At 33.0% G+C, this 17,877-nt stretch overlaps 1 protein-coding gene across 7 annotated transcripts in view; it reads right to left on the reverse strand.

Moving 5' to 3' along the window:
- COP1 (COP1 E3 ubiquitin ligase) overlaps nt 1-17,877 on the reverse strand; it is a 277,716-nt gene that overhangs the window by 99,520 nt on the left and 160,319 nt on the right. For all 7 annotated transcript variants that reach the window (XM_077157085.1, XM_077157084.1, XM_077157080.1 and 4 more), the window contains 3 exons: nt 9,754-9,897; nt 6,863-6,971; nt 6,142-6,223 (listed from right to left, as the gene is read on the reverse strand). In XM_077157085.1, the coding sequence (XP_077013200.1) occupies nt 6,142-6,223; nt 6,863-6,971; nt 9,754-9,897 (335 nt within the window). The remainder of the gene's footprint in view (nt 1-6,141; nt 6,224-6,862; nt 6,972-9,753; nt 9,898-17,877) is intronic.

Here is a 17,877-nt window from a genome sequence, read left to right on the forward strand (position 1 = left end):
TTTAATGATAAAAGACTAAACAGAGGTAAAATAACATTATCTAATACTATAAGGGTCTATTCACTGAGAAGATGTAACAATTCTAAATGTTTTTGCCCCTAACAAAAGAGCTTCAAAATATGAGGTAAAACAGCAAAAAAACAACCAACCAAACAAACAAACAAAAAAGAAAAACCCAAAACAGAACAGATAACTGAAAAATAAATAAATAAAATTAGACTTTAACACTTCTGTTTCAAAATCAATAAAACAAGGAGACAAAAAAATACAGGAAGATATAAAAAAACAGAAAAATATCATTAGGGTTAGGATTAGGGTTAGGGTTAATTAATACTTAGAGTATATCCCAACATAACAGCAGATACATTATTTTCAATGTAGCTAAAACATTTACCAAGGTGGACAACAATAAGGTAAAACTACAAAAAAAAAAAAAAAAATTAAAAAAAATGAAATCATAAAAAATACAACTATAAAAGAAGTAACCTATAAACCATAACAGATATTGCTGAAAATTTAAGGAAAAATCTTGGTCTTTAAAATATAACTTCAAATAACCCATAGCTCAACAAGGAAATTATAGGAGAAATTAGATAACATTTAAAATGGAATGAAAAAGCATATACAATATATGAAAAATTGTGGGATCAACTAAAGCAGTGCTTAAAGGGAACTCTATAAAATAAAATATTTATATTCGAAAAGATGAAAGGTCTCCAATCTATAAAATGAGCTTCAACCTTAGGAAACAAGAAAAAGAGAAAATTAAAACCAAACCAGAAGGAAAGAAATAATAATGAACAAAATCTTATGACAGTGAAAACTGGAAAATCACTGAAATCAAAAGTTGGGTATTTGAATAGATAAATATAATTATCAAACCTAATGCCAGATCAACCTAAATAAAAAAAAATAGTAAATAAATGAAAGAGAGGACACAAAATACCAAGGAATAAAACATGGGACCTAACTCCAGACCTGCAGAAAATAGGGTATATTACAAACACCTTTCTACCTAAACATTTGCAAACTTAAATGAGATGAGCCAATTGTTTGAAAGATAAAAAATACCAAAGCTCACTCAAGAGGAAATAGATTACTTGAATAAAATTATGAAATAATTTAACATAATAAAACAATGAAAAAAACTAAATTCCTAGTTAAACAACCTTCAAATAATGAAAAATCCAGGCCTAGAAAATGTCATGAACAAATTTTATGAAAGACGTTACTGTTACTGCTCAGTTGTTTATTCAAGGAATAAGGAGTCAAGGCTGAATATGTGACTGAAGAATTAACATCAGTGAAAAGTGCACAGAACTACAGGTGAAAATATTTTCAAAAACTTCAGAGAATATTAATTTATTACAGCGTGAAGTAGCATCTGCTAAAATGTATTAAAACTGATGGTGATAAAAATATGTGTGAAGCAGAAAAAGGCCTAGTTTGGACAAATTGACACAGTTTGTGAAAATGCAAGGCATTTAATGCCTATGATTATTTATTGTATTACTCATCAGCAATGACTTCACAAAAAGTATCTGAATCTATTCTCTGCCACTGAATCAGTACTGTCAATGGTGAACTTCGTTTTTGTTTATGGAGTGAAATATTGTCCATTCTCTGAATTTTTGTTCACCAACACAGCAGTTTAATGGCTTAGCAGTGTTAAAGTTTACTGCAATATTTTAGTTCAGGGCCGAGATTTAAATTTTTTGGAGCAAGAAGAAATCTCAACTACTATTATAAAACAATGAATGACTTTAAGAATTAACTTTTACTGTAGACTTAGCGATGGTTCTTAATGAATTCTATTTAAAATAATAAGCTGAAACAGCACTTATATGTGAAACTTATACTGTGGTAAAACAATCTTGACAACTAACCTTGTTTGCATCAGAACCTCAGCTGCTTTATACATTGCCTATGCTGTTAAAAGTTAAAAAGAAGAAGCAAGATCTCCATTTACATTCAAAGTTGCAGTAGATACATTTTTTTTTTTAGCTCAAACTACAGTTCCAGCAGTGGTTTTTGGACCTCAACCCAATTACAATTGAGAAGATTCCACCTAATTTTAAATTGTAAGTGATGAATCTGCAATGAAATGATACACTAAAAGGCAAATCTCAAGAAAAGAATCTAAGAGAATTCTATAAATGCCTTCTAAGCAAATAATATGCTCAATCAAAATCATGTTCATAGATTAACATTTGCCAGAAACTATCTGCATAAGAAGACATTTCCAAAGATGAAATATATAAAATCTCATTTTAGATCTGCATTAACACATGAACATTTGCAATCAACTTTTATGATATGGAATATGACTACTGAAATTTAATTATGCAAAATGGTATCCCCCTATGCACAAAAAAAATCTACTCTACTCATTAGATCTGTATTGCAAAAAAAAAAAGCTCACAATTAGTATTCTTAAATTTAGAATTATGTTTATAAAATATCTGTGGAAATTTTTTTATCTCTAACCTACATAATATTCTCAGTTTTGCCTTTCAACTTACATAGCCTAAAACATTTATTATCTGCTCTTTTACAATAAAACTGGCTAACCCCTTGGTTAAAAATCTAACTCTAATCTCATATAAATGCTTAGATAATTAGCTTTCACCTCATTACGATATACAAAATGGTTCTGCCTGTAAAGGTATGGTAACAATCTAATGTGCTGTTTAACTCAATGTCATGAAAACTTTTTCATTGCTTTTGATTGAAAACAAATTTACTGAGGACCTAATTAAGAAGACCTAGCAAAAAAGAGCTGAAAATTGTAAATTTAAAATTACATCTCTTAATAACCAAGAATTATTTAACTAGTTTTCAAAGAAATAGGCCTATCAAACAAACCCAAATTATGTGTACTATTATCTCTATATTAAGATTTACATGTGCTCACATATGCTTTTAAATTCAATTAAAAACTGAAACAAATTCTGCTATTTAAAATTATCTAAAGTACTGGTTTTTACAACAATAAGGCTGATCCTAAATTCTTTCATCTTTATAAAATTTAAAAATTTTGAATAATGCGCTAAAAATAGCCAAATTTATTGGTGGAGACTTTGAAGGCTTTTGTGACACTGGACACATTATTGAACTTGCCTATGCCTACGGTAGTCATGAGGTTTAATGATTTTACATATAAACACCTTAGAACAGTGCCTGATTCATAGCAAGTAATCAATAAATATTAGCTTTGGCTTTAATTACTGCTAATTTTTCTACTGTTGCTTATTACTTGTAATGTTAAAGAACTTCATTTCTCAGGTATTTAGGCCAATTACTTTTGAATTTAACTGTGTGCAGAGACAAATGTATTAATAGATGAAGAAATTATCAAGTGGTAAGAAGAAAAGAATTCCTGTCTCCTCTTTACTTGTATAAAAACATATCCTTTCCATAAAAAAATCCTTAAAGACAACTAAAAAACGTGTACTAGATTGTTGTCAATTTAACATCACTTCCATCTCCTTTCCATTTCCCAGAATCCTATTCCCTGCACAGTTCTCAGCAAGATTCTGCCAATGAGTGACCCTCAAACAAGTTTTGGAAAGCAGACGAGAAGACACCATTATTCATACATTATTCACTGGCTGCTGCAAAGAAGAAGCCATGAGCAGAGAGCAGGCAAGAGGTTTGAAGGGGATTCTGTATTAGCTCCTGCAAATAACCTCCTATTCAGTGCTTTAGGTACTTGGGATCAGCAGTAGCAGCTTCTTGGGAATTCCAGCCATCCTTATATTGTAAACCAGTAGTGTCTAGCAGTTGACTTTCTTTGAACCAGCCCTTTGTAAACCTAAGTATTGACAGCATTAAATTCCTTCCTATTTCAAGTGCTTACAATGGTTTCTACTTTCCCTAATCAAGAAAAACTAATATAGAATGATACCCCTCTGAACAAAAGTTAATCATTCGGTAAAAAATACAGGTATTTAACTCAATAAAGGATATCCTCAGTATATTATTCTGATACAGAATTTTTTTTATTAATTTTTTTATTTTTTTAAAAAATATGAAAAAACACCAAACGCAAACATTCATAACTTTTGTTCATTCTGTTCTACATGTATAATCAATAATTCACAATATCCTGAAACAGAATTTTTAACATTAATGAAACTACATTCAAATATTTAAGATATCAATTGCCACATGGGACTCCAAATAATTTAGAAATTCTAGGATAATTTCTTAAAATAATTAAAAAGGAAGGCATTCCAATCTATACATACTGTGGATAAACAACTTGCTACAGTACGAAACAAAACATTTGGAGGGTGGTACAATCCAATCATGTTCATTTCCCTTTTACAGAATAGGGTATGTTATATCATGTATGCATTTAAAAAAGGCAAAGGTAAAGTGATGTGACACTTTCAATGCTAATGCTATCCTTGCCTATCTAATCACTAGTCTGGAAGTTATATATACCAAAAAAGAAAAAAGAAAAGAAGAACAAAGAAATAAAGTTACTAACTCTAAGATAAACAAAATTTGTTAATCATTGGTCAGTAAGAAGAATATGGAACAAAATAGAGTATTAAGGATAAAAGAAATGAATGTAGAGTAAGATGGTTATGCAGGAAAAAATAGCAAAGAGAGGGTCAATTAAATTGGTAGAAAATGATGTAGCATTTTTACCTTTAAATATGATAGATACCATTAAGAGATTTTAGTATACACTAAAATTTTTTTTAATTGTAATTTTTTTATTGGAAAACAAATATACAACTTAGAATGGATTTGAGGCAAATTGTGCCATAAGTAGATTTTCTGTAAGTGGCTAAACAAAGTTTAAAAAGCAAGTAACAATAAAAGAAAATGTTTCTGGTACAGGACCAGCAGTACAAAAAATAGTGTATGAGTACCTGGATTATACACCCGTTTTGCAACAGCGCAACTTAAAGTACATATTGTTGACTGTATATAGTCTACGCAGAGTTACAACTCCACACTTCAACAACAACATGCTAACAGTTCCTAAAGAAAACTACTTTAAAAAAAGGCATAACCCAGATGTTCCCTTATTTGACCAACTCCATCTAAGTTTAGATGTGCAGAAGGGCTTAGATATATACAGAGTAAGCCACATGAAACATGTTACTTGATCAATTTTCTAAAATAAGGTTTAGGACAATGACAGTAAGATAAGGGAAGAAAACATGGAGGAATGAAATCCTAATTACTATACATGCATATTCTTCTGACAGTAGGGAGAACCTTTTACAGATAAGTTACAAACAAAGAAAAAAAGATTATGCATACCATACCCCTTATCCCTCGCTTTCATTATCACTATTTGTCCTTTAGTTTTTGGCTAGTCTCACTCAGCATAATGTTCTCAAGGTCCATCCATGTTGTTACATACTTCATAAGTTTATTCTGTCTTAAAGCTGCATAATATTCCATTGTATGTATATACCACAGTTTGTTTAGCCACTCGTCTGTTGATGGATATTTTGGCTGTTTCCATCTCTTTGCAATTGTAAATAATGCTGCTATAAACATTGGTGTGCAAGTGTCCGTTTGTGTCTTTGCCCTTATGTCCTCTGAGTAGATACTTAGCAGTGGTATTGCTGGATCATATGGCAATTCTATATTCAGCTTTTTGAGGAACCGCCAAACTGCCTTCCACAGCGGTTGCACCATTTGACATTCCCACCAACAGTGAATAAGTGTGCCTCTTTCTCCACATCCTCTCCAGCACTTGTCATTTTCTGTTTTGTTGATAATGGCCATTCTGGTGGGTGTGAGATGATATCTCATTGTGGTTTTGATTTGCATTTCTCTAATGGCCAGGGATGTTGAGCATCTCTTTATGTGCCTTTTGGCCTACACTAAAATTTTAACATATTATAATTCAAACTACAGAGGTTTCTAAATATACCACACCAAGGAAGCTTTCGCTGCTGAACAACCTGAAGGACCTGATTATAAGGTAGCAGCAATTCTAAATTTTGCCACGTGGCATGAATCCAGAAAATCTCATTATAATCAGGTTATAGTATATTCATTTTTCTTTCACTATAAAAGAAAAATAGATTTTTGTACTTAAACGTTTGCACCTCTGCAGAAAAAAAAGGATTAAGTGGACAAGAGTGAAGAAAGAGAGCTAAACAGTACCTTTTGCATCATCAGAACCTGAAGCCAAGAGTTTAGGATCCATCAAATTAAAGTCAACACTCCAGCACCTCTTCTCATGCTCCTGGATTGAGAAGGAAGACCAAGTAGTTTCAATACATTTAAGATAAGTAAAGTAAAAAAACAAACTTGATACTAATTCACTGATATGGTGGAAGGGAGCATAGGATATATGGAATGGAAATGAAAAGCAAACTAAGATCACCTATGCAAAGTAGTTCCAAAATTGTGTGTGTATGTGCTAAATGGCAGGAGTCACATTTCATTCTTTTTTCCTATGAGTATCCCATGATTGCAGCACCATTTGTTGAATTTTTTTTGTTTGGTTGGTTTTTTGTTTGTTTGTTTGCTTGTTTGTTTTTTTGGGGGGAAGAGGGAGTACACGGGCTGGGAATCGAACCCGGTGTCCTACATGGCATATGAACATTCTACAATTGAACTACCCTTGCACCTGGGCCCAAAACTTTTTATATATAGTTTTATCAAAACTATTTCCTTTTGGAAATTCATTTCATGCAGACTGGAAATACAAAAGTCTGATGGGATGCTTCAGGAAAAGTATTATTCAGCATCACATAGGTATAAAAGTACCAAATGGCAACTTAAAATCTGTAGTTATAAAGCACAGGAAGTTCTACAATTAAGAAAGGAAAGCAAAAATAGGATTCTTGTAAATAAAGAACTGGTATCCTTATTTACTTACCTGATAGACCTTTGATCTCTGTCCTGTAAATCCATCCCATAGAATGACAGTACCTTCATAATCACTGCTAGCTAACAGGTTCTTATGATAACTACTCCAACTGATACAGCTGAAAGAAATATAGTTAGGCCTTACTTTAAGTAAAAATAAATGGGATATAAACAATTTTAATGTGTTCAGAAAGATTAGACTTTTTTGTGTGTGTGGGCAGGCAACAGGAATCGAACCCAAGTCTCTGGCATGGCAGGCAAGAATTCTGACACTGTGCCACTGTCGCACTGCCCTAGGTCCTTTTTAAAATTGTCTACATGAGTTCATAATCATTATTCTGACTACAACCCAGTGAGAAAGATATACATAAATACCTAGATTTTTTATCGAAATATGAGGTAAAGACTCTTATCCCTTTCTGATCTGCCCACTAGCTGTAAGGCAGATGTGATCTGCTCACTAGCTGTAAGGTAGATGTGATCTGCTCACTAGCTGTAAGGCAGATGTGATCTGCTCACTAGCTGTAAGGCAGATGTGAACTGCTCACTAGCTGTTAAGGCAGATGTGATCTGCCCACTAGCTGTAAGGCAGATGTGAACTGCTCACTAGCTGTAAGGCAGATGTGAACTGCTCACTAGCTGTAAGGCAGATGTGATCTGCCCACTGGCTGTAAGGCAGATGTGAACTGCTCACTGGCTGTAAGGCAGATGTGATCTGCTCACTAGCTGTAAGGCAGATGTGAACTGCCCACTAGCTGTAAGGCAGATGTGATCTGCTCACTAGCTGTAAGGCAGATGTGATCTGCTCACTAGCTGTAAGGCAGATGTGAACTGACAACTGCCACTGGCCATCTTTGACACACGAGGAGGAAATGTCTATGAATGAAGATGATACGACCTCAGGAGGCCCAGAGAATGCCAGGCCAGAATGACAGAGACTTGATGACACTGTTTAAGTTCCTGGATACAGTGATGCCTGAATCATATAATTCAATAAACTAGTTTGAATTAGGTTTCTGTATTTACAAGCTTATGAATGAAATTCCATTTAAAACCATCTAATAGGATTAAACCTTTTAACATTTATAATTTCAGCTATCAAGTGCTCCAAAAGCCTACAACATGTAAAAATTTACTTTTACTAAGATTCATATCTGAATCATTATTATTATAAAGCTAATATATATATTAAGAAAGAAGCCACACAGAAAGCAATAATCAAGATAAATTCAAGTATATGGACACAGACTTTTTTGCTTTCTACTATTGCATACATGCTCAATTTCAGGGATAAAAAGAGTGTATTTACATCTTGACATGTACTCAATGAATTCTGTGGGAGAAAATATATGGATTTTGGATTTAGAGTTTGGATTTAGAGTTGAGCTCAAATTCTAGATCTGCAATTTACTAGCTGTCACTCTGGGTAATTTAGTTCAGTTTCTTAACTGGAGTGCTCTGAATGGGTTTTGGGCATGCAAAGATATTGATTCTTTCAGTTCAAGCCCACAGCTTTCAGTCTTGAGCAACTTACATCATTTACTCCAAAATGCCATAAAGTATTGCCATATTTTTATATGTGTCATGACATTAAAGGTAGGTAGCAAATGTAAACTTTCTAATACACATTTTCATAACAGTAAGTTACCATGAATACGTGCTATGAGCCAAGTATTGTGCTCAGTGCATCACATGGATCTATTTAAAATATAATCCTATGAGATGGGTATTACTATTATGGTCTCCATTTTATAAATGAGTAGTATGAAACGGCTGAGAGCACAGACTCTGGAACTAGTCAACCTCAGTTTGAATCCCAAGCTTACGACTGAAATTCCATTTAAAAACCATCTAACAGAATTATGTATTAGCTGTATAATCTTTGGCAAGTTATTTAATCTTTCTGTGCTTCAGTTTCTTCATGTGTAAAACAGGAGGAATAATGGTAAATATCTCATAGGTCTGCTTAAAACAAAGTACTTGGGACAGTGCCTGACACAAGGAATTTAATAAAGTTATGTTTAACTCATTTATATTATCTCCATTTAATACATAAACTATAACTGCACCACTGATGAACAACCAGACCCATACAACATCAGAATTCAGCATTTTTAGGAATGAATTAGGGAAAGGAAATCTATAAAAAATAAATTATGCATCAAGACTATAAAACTTGCTATAATATTGACATTAAAATGCACATATCCACACTATATATGTCATTCATCAAAATAAAGTATAAGGATGACTGCTTTGAAAATATTCAGTTTTAAATACATTTATTGTTAGATGACTTCCTTATATTATATCCCATGTGCCCATAGATATATCATGGAAACTTTGTTAAAATAGTTGCAGATTCTAGGCTTTCTCTGAGATTTTATGGATAGATCAAGAGTAGGGACAATTTCCTGCATTTTAAACAAATATTCCAGGCTTTAAAAGCACTCCTTATGAGTTCTAATACCTAACACATGAACAAATACTATTCCCTCAATGAAAAGCAACAGAATGCTTTTATGAAAAGAATTTTGAAACTATACACAATTATAGTATTTAGAGATGTGCACGCTAGGGAAAATGTTTCTGCCTTTCAGACACTATCCATAGACTACAATACCCTTTACTCACCACCCCATCAAAAGCAGTTTCTAGTCAAGACCAATATTTGATGAAGAGAAAGAATGACAACTAGAAAAACAAACAGTGAAACTACAAGGGGGAAAAGCAACCAATGTCCATAAGAAAGATAAGTTAAGAATGTGTTGTTGATATATATAATACAAGCACAGTGTTCATCATGAATGAGTAAATCACACGGATAGGTAAATTAATCTCATGCTACTCATAGACACAGTGTATACACACTGTATTGTACCAGTTAAATAATGTAAATACCTGATTTTTGAGTTGCAGGTCATTTCATTCTCAGGGTAATGGATATCCACTGCATCCTGGATGACTGTGTCATATTCATAAACTTTAATCTTCTTTGTAACCCCAGCAATGGCAAAGTAATCACAATCACGATCAAATTCAATACTGAGGGAAAAAATTACGTATTGGCTTAATAAGATTATCTATAATGACAAAATTTCAGAATGTGGCATTTTCTATTTCTACCAGGATTAGAGGTCCACTTGAAATGGTTTCAAATTGTACTAAAGCTCCTATATCCAGAGTAAGTCATTATCAAGACATATCAATTTATAAGTGACAAGGAATTATGTGTAGCTGCACAACTGTGCTTATAGATGTTTTTCTTTCCTAGACACCTGACATGTTTTTCAATTCAGCTCAAGTAAGCATACTACACCTCACCCAGCTGTCACAGCCAACAAGTTACACTGTAAAAATAATGAGGAAAGATTTTAAACTTTGATATATTAAAACTATGTAAAAAAGAATCAACAACTAATTTTTTACAAATTCTACCCATTTCTCTTCTTTCTATTTTTTATGGATGATATGGTTTCACTGTATTTAATGCTATTTCATTTATTATTATTTTTGCATGGGCAGCCACCAGGAATCGAATAGGGTCTCTGGCATGGCAGGTGAGAATTCTGCCACTGAGCCACCGTTGCACCATCCTATTCAATGTTATTTTAATAACTGAATTAGTATACAGGCCAAATTACTGAAGCAATTAAAGAAGGTACAATGACAAAGGATACAAAAAAACGTAACCACAAAATTATAATTACCATTTCCCAAAGTTATTCCTAATCCCTCAAATGATTATGATCTGACTTTTGATTCCTTATATATATTTCTTATACTATAAACAAATAAGAAAAAAGGCCAAAAATATCCTTTCTTTTAGAAATGCTTATGGAATTTCATCTCTCTTGCTTACCCTCTACACTAGTATCGAAGTTACTTCAAAGCAAAGTATAAGATCTTAATTTACCTTTATAAAACTTAACTTCATGAAACTGAACAAAATTGTTACATAACCAGCTAAATCTAAGTGAACTAATGAAAGTAAAAGGTGAAATGAATAGTCATTATACATTATATTTAATATTTTCATATGATTTAAGTATCATTTCTAAAGGCTTACCCTCAAGGCTAGGGAACACATAAAAATTCTCACTGATGTACAATTAATTACATAATACTAATATTAGCCTATATTCATTCACTATTTACTAACTAGTAAACACTTTGCTGTATTAATATGCGAACAATCCTATGAGATAGGTATATTTCACCCACACTTTACAGATGAGAAAACCGAGAACTAGCAGTTAATCTAAGCAATTAGCCAGCTTTTAAAGGGGCTGAGATAGTACTCAAAACTCACATAGCCTGAGGAGTGCACGGATGGTTCAGTAGTAGAATGCGCACCTTATATGCAGGAGACCCGGTTTCAATTCCCAGACCATGCACCACCACCACCACCACCACCACCCCCTCTCGCCCCCAAAAATCACATAGTCTGGTTTTAGTGTCACTGCTGTTAAATACTACGTATTACACAAACCACAAATCAAAGTTCTTATATAAAACTCAAGGTGTAAAGGCTAAAGGTTTAAAACCTAATACAACTATGTATGAATATATTCTTCTGTGGCTATGTAAGTGCTTTTATTCCTCCATTGCTTAGCTAATACTCTCTATAGTAAGCATTCATTAAATGCATACACATACAGACACCTACATGACATACTTACCTTTCTGATATTTTTTTCAAAACAGTTAATGATGAGTTATTAATATAGTAAGAAGCTGGCTGGTAATAATGAGTAAGGAAAAATGTACACATTAAGAATATTTTCCTTAAAAATATATTTTGAGATGCTTACTTTTCACTATAGTTTTGAATCTTTCCATACATTTATACTTTTTAAAAGGAATTTCATTTAGTTAAATATCAATGACTGCAGCATGAGTCAGCAAATGCTCCCTCTTGGGCTTGCTCCACTCCAATAAAATATGACCACATAGCAATGCAATAGACTAATATGTGCACAAACCCTCAACTGAACTGATGCCTCAGCTATAATTTGCTGCCCTGTGAATTCTATTGCAGCAAAACGGTAGTGATGACAACTTCATCTACCCTGACTCAATTTATGCTCACAGCCCCCTATCACTGAAGGGGAAGTATTACTGTGTCTGGTAAAGGACAGAGTTATCAGAACTGAAATCCTGAGGTTTTGATATGGCTAGGACTTAAAGTGAGAGACAGTTACATTCTTAAATAATTTTCTTCCACCTACAAACATATACAGTTAATAAATCACCAGCAGTCCAATACTGTACCAGCAAACATTAACATGCCATTACTGAAGTATTGGTTTTAATATAAAAAAGCTTAAACACTAATCTATTACAGTAATAGTTTTAAGACACTGCAGGGAGAACACTGACACAAATAAAAATGTTATCAGTCAAAGGAATTATTGGATGGCCTAAGCTTATTATTTTTTCTGCTGCTATCCTGTTATCATGACAGTTTTCTCCCTTTGTTCAACAAAGGTTATTATTTAGCTCCATTAGCTCACTCTTAACTCTCACTCTAAAAACTTAACTTCTTGTTTTGATATCACAGCTACAATTTTCTCACATTCTGGTTATGCTTTGTTTTTAATATATAAGGATATCAAGAGGCTGTACAGTATACTATTTTTTTTTTTACTATTTTACGATTGAGATTCTTTAGTAGTTAAAAAAAACTAAGATTTCAATAGGAATATTAATCAAAAAGTAAAGAATATAATTAATTGTAATAAATTTTTATTGTAAGGGAATGGAAGACAGTTGCCTCCCTTTTTTAATGCAAATACTTGCACACCACCAAAACACAGAACCATTTTGCTCCCTGACTCTGAAAGGTTTAATCATATATATTTCCAAAGATAAACAAAATGAGACTCTAGAAATAAATCCTGAAGAACTCAGGATGAACACTGTAGTTTTCATGTGCAAAGAGAGCTTTTCAGGGCTAAAAAATGCTTGATTTTACAACCCAAAGCAGTGCTTTTACTAATAAATCAGACATATCTGATTTTACTGAAAAAACATGATTTTATCAGTATTTATAAAATAATGACTTTACTGATTTATTTGATTTTACTGATAAACCTGAAAACAAAAAAGTAGTAGAAAAATTAAAGTGATTAGAACAAAAAAAATAGTGACTAGTATAAAAAGCACAAAAGAAAAAAAAAAAGCCTGAAAGTAGCTCAAAAAAATTAAACAGTGAGTGGCTAGTACCTAAGGCTGAAACAAAATAAAAGGTAAATAAATTACAACATATCTGCTTATGCTACATACAAAAAAGACTTATAAAAAGTCTTGCTACTCTTACACAAAGTCAAAGTCCATTTCTATCAACAATAATTCTTAAAACGGTTTCTGAAAACTTACTGCAGTGATAAATCCAGTTTGATAGCATTTTGTTTTAATTTCAAAATATACAACGTATTTTCTTTGAAGACATAATATTACTGGGGGCTTCCTTTAAACATGAAAATAAAACATATTTGTATTTTATACTTGATATGTTTCAACTGTCTGAAAATGTGATTTATTTCAACAGTTAAAACATGTAATTCAGGTGCGAGAAGTCACCTATATATACTCTGTCAAAAGGGCCATCAGTCAAGTGATCAGGCAGCAACGCAACAGACTACACAGGACATCTGATTAATACACGCTGAGGTATAGAACAATGCAAAGCTGTCAATATACCCAAGCAGTGAATTTTGTCAGTGTTTCCTATCTGTCAGGTCTTTTTGCAATTATAAAATAAGAACTAACAAACAAGGTGGATTAATATATCTACATGGTAGAATCTAATTTATCAAAAGAAAATACAAAGTAAGAATAGCTGTCAAGTCTCATTCATTACCATGCTAGTGTATGCCTCAAGAGACAGGATACTATAATATCAAGGAAACAAATAAAATATAGGCTCAGAAGTTGGTCATATTAATGAGAATAAATGGGTAGATCTTTGAAGAGTATATATGCAGGTAAAGTAAATAAGAATTGATGTTACTCAACTGACTTTTTCCTACACCAATAAAAAATAATAGCTAAAACTAATATTCCACATACCACATTTATTATGTATCAAGCATTATTTTAAGAATATTACATACATTATCAAATCTCCATTGTATAGATAGGGAAACCGAAGTATACTGATGTTAGGTAATTTGCGCAAAGATAAACTACCTAATTCAAATTAGAGTCTATGTATTCAATCACTATGCAAAATAGCCATTTTAATAAGAAAACATGGGCTGTCCTTCAAAGAGCACACATACAGGTAAAATAAACAATAATAATAATATGGTTTATTATAAGTAACATATCCAATATCGGTAAGAAACGAATCAACCTTCGTAACAAGTTAAACCTAGGACAATAAAAAGAGAATAAGGAAGCCTCACAGTGTGATTCAACAGAGACCCAAATGTAAGCAAACTTTCAATTCTTTACTTTTAAAACTGAAGTAGAAAAATATATCTTATTTCTCAGTTCTATATCTTCTGGTAGTATTTACACAGCAACCAAAGGGATTATAATACTAAATCCTTAATGTCACTGGTGTGATTCTTTATCAGGAAACAGTAAAACAATGACACAAAGAAAAGTTATTTCATACTACAGCAGACTAATTTGGAGCAAAATTTATAGCCTAGGAAATATTCCTCATGAATACTTAAAAGTGTGCCTCTAAAATATCAATTAACAAGGTAGACATAAATCAAAAACCCACCCTGCAATTCCTATGAGAACAAGTAGTCAAAAATACCAAAGAAAAATTTGAGAGAACCATGACTTTTACCATTTAAATCTCATCAAAACATCCAGGGAGGAAAAAAAGAGTTCCTGTTTGTTACGTATGTATGTATGTATGTTGTTTGTTAAGTGTGCCTGTATGTATGTATACATATAACCTTACAATTTTCCAAGTATTGAGACCTGCTCTACTCTAAGCATTTGGCTATATACTGTGGCAAACATGACGAACAAATCACAATCTTACAAAAGAAACAAGTACAGAGCCTTACCAAACTTATGAATAAACATTAAATCAGAAGGATAAGTAATTGTGTACCAGGTCACTGATAAACACTGAATTGAGCTTTAATGTTAAGCATGATTAGAAGAAGAGAGAAAAAGGCTATTGTAGGGAGAAAGGAGATCAAAGGCGCAGATGCATGAACATGACTGACTTAGAAAATACCAAGTAATTCAATTATTATTCTAACCTTGGGTATGTTTCTAAAATTCAGCACTCTTTTAGATCTTTCTTATTTGTCACAGGGCTACAAAGTTTTACTATACCTATTTTTGTAACCTATAGAACTATGGATTTTCTAGTATCAAGGCAATTATTACACCATCTGTCTAATAATTCCACCAATGGCTATATTCAGCATGGCACATTAATCACTATAAATAAGGGCACAATATTTTGAGCAAGGTCAGATGCAAACGACATTATAGAAATGTAAATAAACACAAACAAAAATTATCCACTGTGTCATGGTCAGGCTCATGTGTCAACATGACCAACTGGTGGTACCTGTTTGCCTGGTTGGGCAAGTGCTGGCCTGTCTGTTGCGATGAGGACATTTCATAGAACTAAATCATGATTACGTCAACGGCATCCACAACTGATTCCATTTGTCATCAGCCAAGGGGAGCGTCTTGTACAATAAGTGATGTTTAATCTGATCATTGGAAGCCTTTTACGGAGGATTCAGAAGAGACAGGCTCTTCTTCCTGCTTCAGCCAGCTAGCCTCTCCTGTGGAGTTCATCCAGACCCTCCATAGGAATTGTCAGCTTCACAGCCTGCCCTGAGGATTTTGAACTCTGCATTCCCATGGTTACATGAAACACTTTTATAAATTTTATATTTGGAAGTGTTTCCTATTGATTCTCTTTCTCTAGAGAACCCTAACACATACTGAAACAACAAAATCAAAATATGATAGCCAGCTGAGCTTCAACATTCAGTTTTTTTCCTGTTAAAGATTAAAAAGAAGCTGAAACTTATCTATCTGCTCCAAATAAAAGTTGCAAATTATATGGCTGACTATAAAGTATGAAAATTTCAACACATTTATTCTGTAATAATCTTATAATATAAATGTGTAATATTTTAAAACATTTTATCTGGAATGTTATAGCAGCTAAAGATTAGATAATAATATGGTAAAAAAATAATTTTTGAATATTTTAAAGCACAATTAGTAAATAAGTTTTGGAGAATTTGAAAATTTAATTGAGTGTTAAAATTTAATGAAGTCCTGGAAACTTTTAAGACTATACCAAACATGTTTAAATTAAAGACTCATATACTTATCTGCATGTTAGAATTCTGACAAATTAACGAAATTAAATTAAAATGGTGTAATAAAGTATCAAACAAAGCATGATTTAAGTAACTTGGACTGGTTTTGCCATCTTACTGCAAAGCATAAAACTGGGAAAATATATACACATAAATATAATGTTTCCAGATAGCAGAAACAAACAATATAAGATTCTGAACCCAGAAAAATAGGAAATACAAGGGAAGCCATGCAGTATGCCCAGATTTCTTCCTGGAGATTTTTTATACACCTCTATGCAAACCGGGGAAACTTTTTTTTGAAATGCTCTATGCATGCTGTTTTCACTCAGTTGAAGAGACAGAAAATTAAGTTTGGGGCACAGTGTCCTGTGGAGGAGATGGCAACAAAGAAAACTAGCTCCAGACAACTAACACTGGCATCCTATTGAGTCTATTGCCGGATACTAAGCCTTATATGCATAGGGTGAAACTACAGAATGCCTGGGAAAGAAGAACAGAAAACTGTAACCTCAATAATTTCTAAAGCTCTATAGCTAAAGGATATTTGAGTTCCATATAGCCAGAGTTGAGAGAGCTCTTAGGGCCATTCAGTAGAGAGCCTGGAGAGGTCTAAGTAAAAGAGTTAAATTAGTTCTAAATTAAAGCTATCCAAGACACACCCTGACAAAGCTTTAAAGAAGCCAAAACAACCAAATCGATCTACAAGTAATTAAACAGCTGCACCCTCACTTCTTCCCTGTGTTAGTCCAAAGCTGTTAAGTACTCCAGGAAAGACCATATTCTTTTCATCCATTCTTGTGGGTGCAGACCTATGGCAAGCAGGATCTTTTGATTAGGTTATTTCAATTGATATGAGACCCACCTCATTCAAGGTGGGTCTTAATTTCCTTACTGGAGTCCTTTAAAAGAGATGAAATTCAGAGGGTTAAGAGAAGCCCGAGAGAAGCTGAGAGATAGGACACACCCACAGAAGCTGAGATAAGAAACCAATGAAGGCAAACATTGAAAGCAACAAAACCTGGGAGAGAAGGAGCAAAAGATGCTGACTATGAGCCTTCCCATGTGACAGAGGTGTCTCAGTTGCTGGCAGCTTTTCTTCAGAGAAGGTATCATCCTGTTGATGCCTTAATTTGGTCATTTTCATGGCCTTAAGTCCAACAGTCATAAAAAGAAACCCCCTCAAAAAAATCCAACATCCAACAGCTTAAATTCATAATTCATAATTTTGATTCATAATTAAAATTTACTAAATATGCAAGCAAGCAGAATACTGTGACCTATAACCAGAAGAAATATTAGTTAATAAAAACAGATTCAGAGGAGAAAACTTCTTGCAATGACAGCAGAGTAAACTGGTCAAACAAACTTTCACACATCTAATGATTATGAAGTGTGGTTCAAATATAGAAAACAACTCTTTAAAGGTATTGTATAATACCTAAAACTTGCAGAAATTGTATGTTTACTCTTGAACTATTGCAACTGGAATAGGTAAGATTCCAACTTTGTGCCTTAATTTGTCTGGGGGTATCTCTGTGTATTAGTTAGATTCAGTTGTCAACTTGGCCAGGTGAGCATACTAATCTTGTTGCTGCGGACATAAGCCAACAGTACGTGAACCTCATCTGTTGCCAATTACATCTGCAGTCAGGTAGGAGGCGTGTCTGCTGTAATAAGTGACGTTTGACTTAATTGC

This window comes from Tamandua tetradactyla, chromosome 4, assembly GCF_023851605.1.
Source record: "Tamandua tetradactyla isolate mTamTet1 chromosome 4, mTamTet1.pri, whole genome shotgun sequence".
In the NCBI taxonomy this organism is placed as follows: Eukaryota; Metazoa; Chordata; class Mammalia; order Pilosa; family Myrmecophagidae; genus Tamandua; species Tamandua tetradactyla.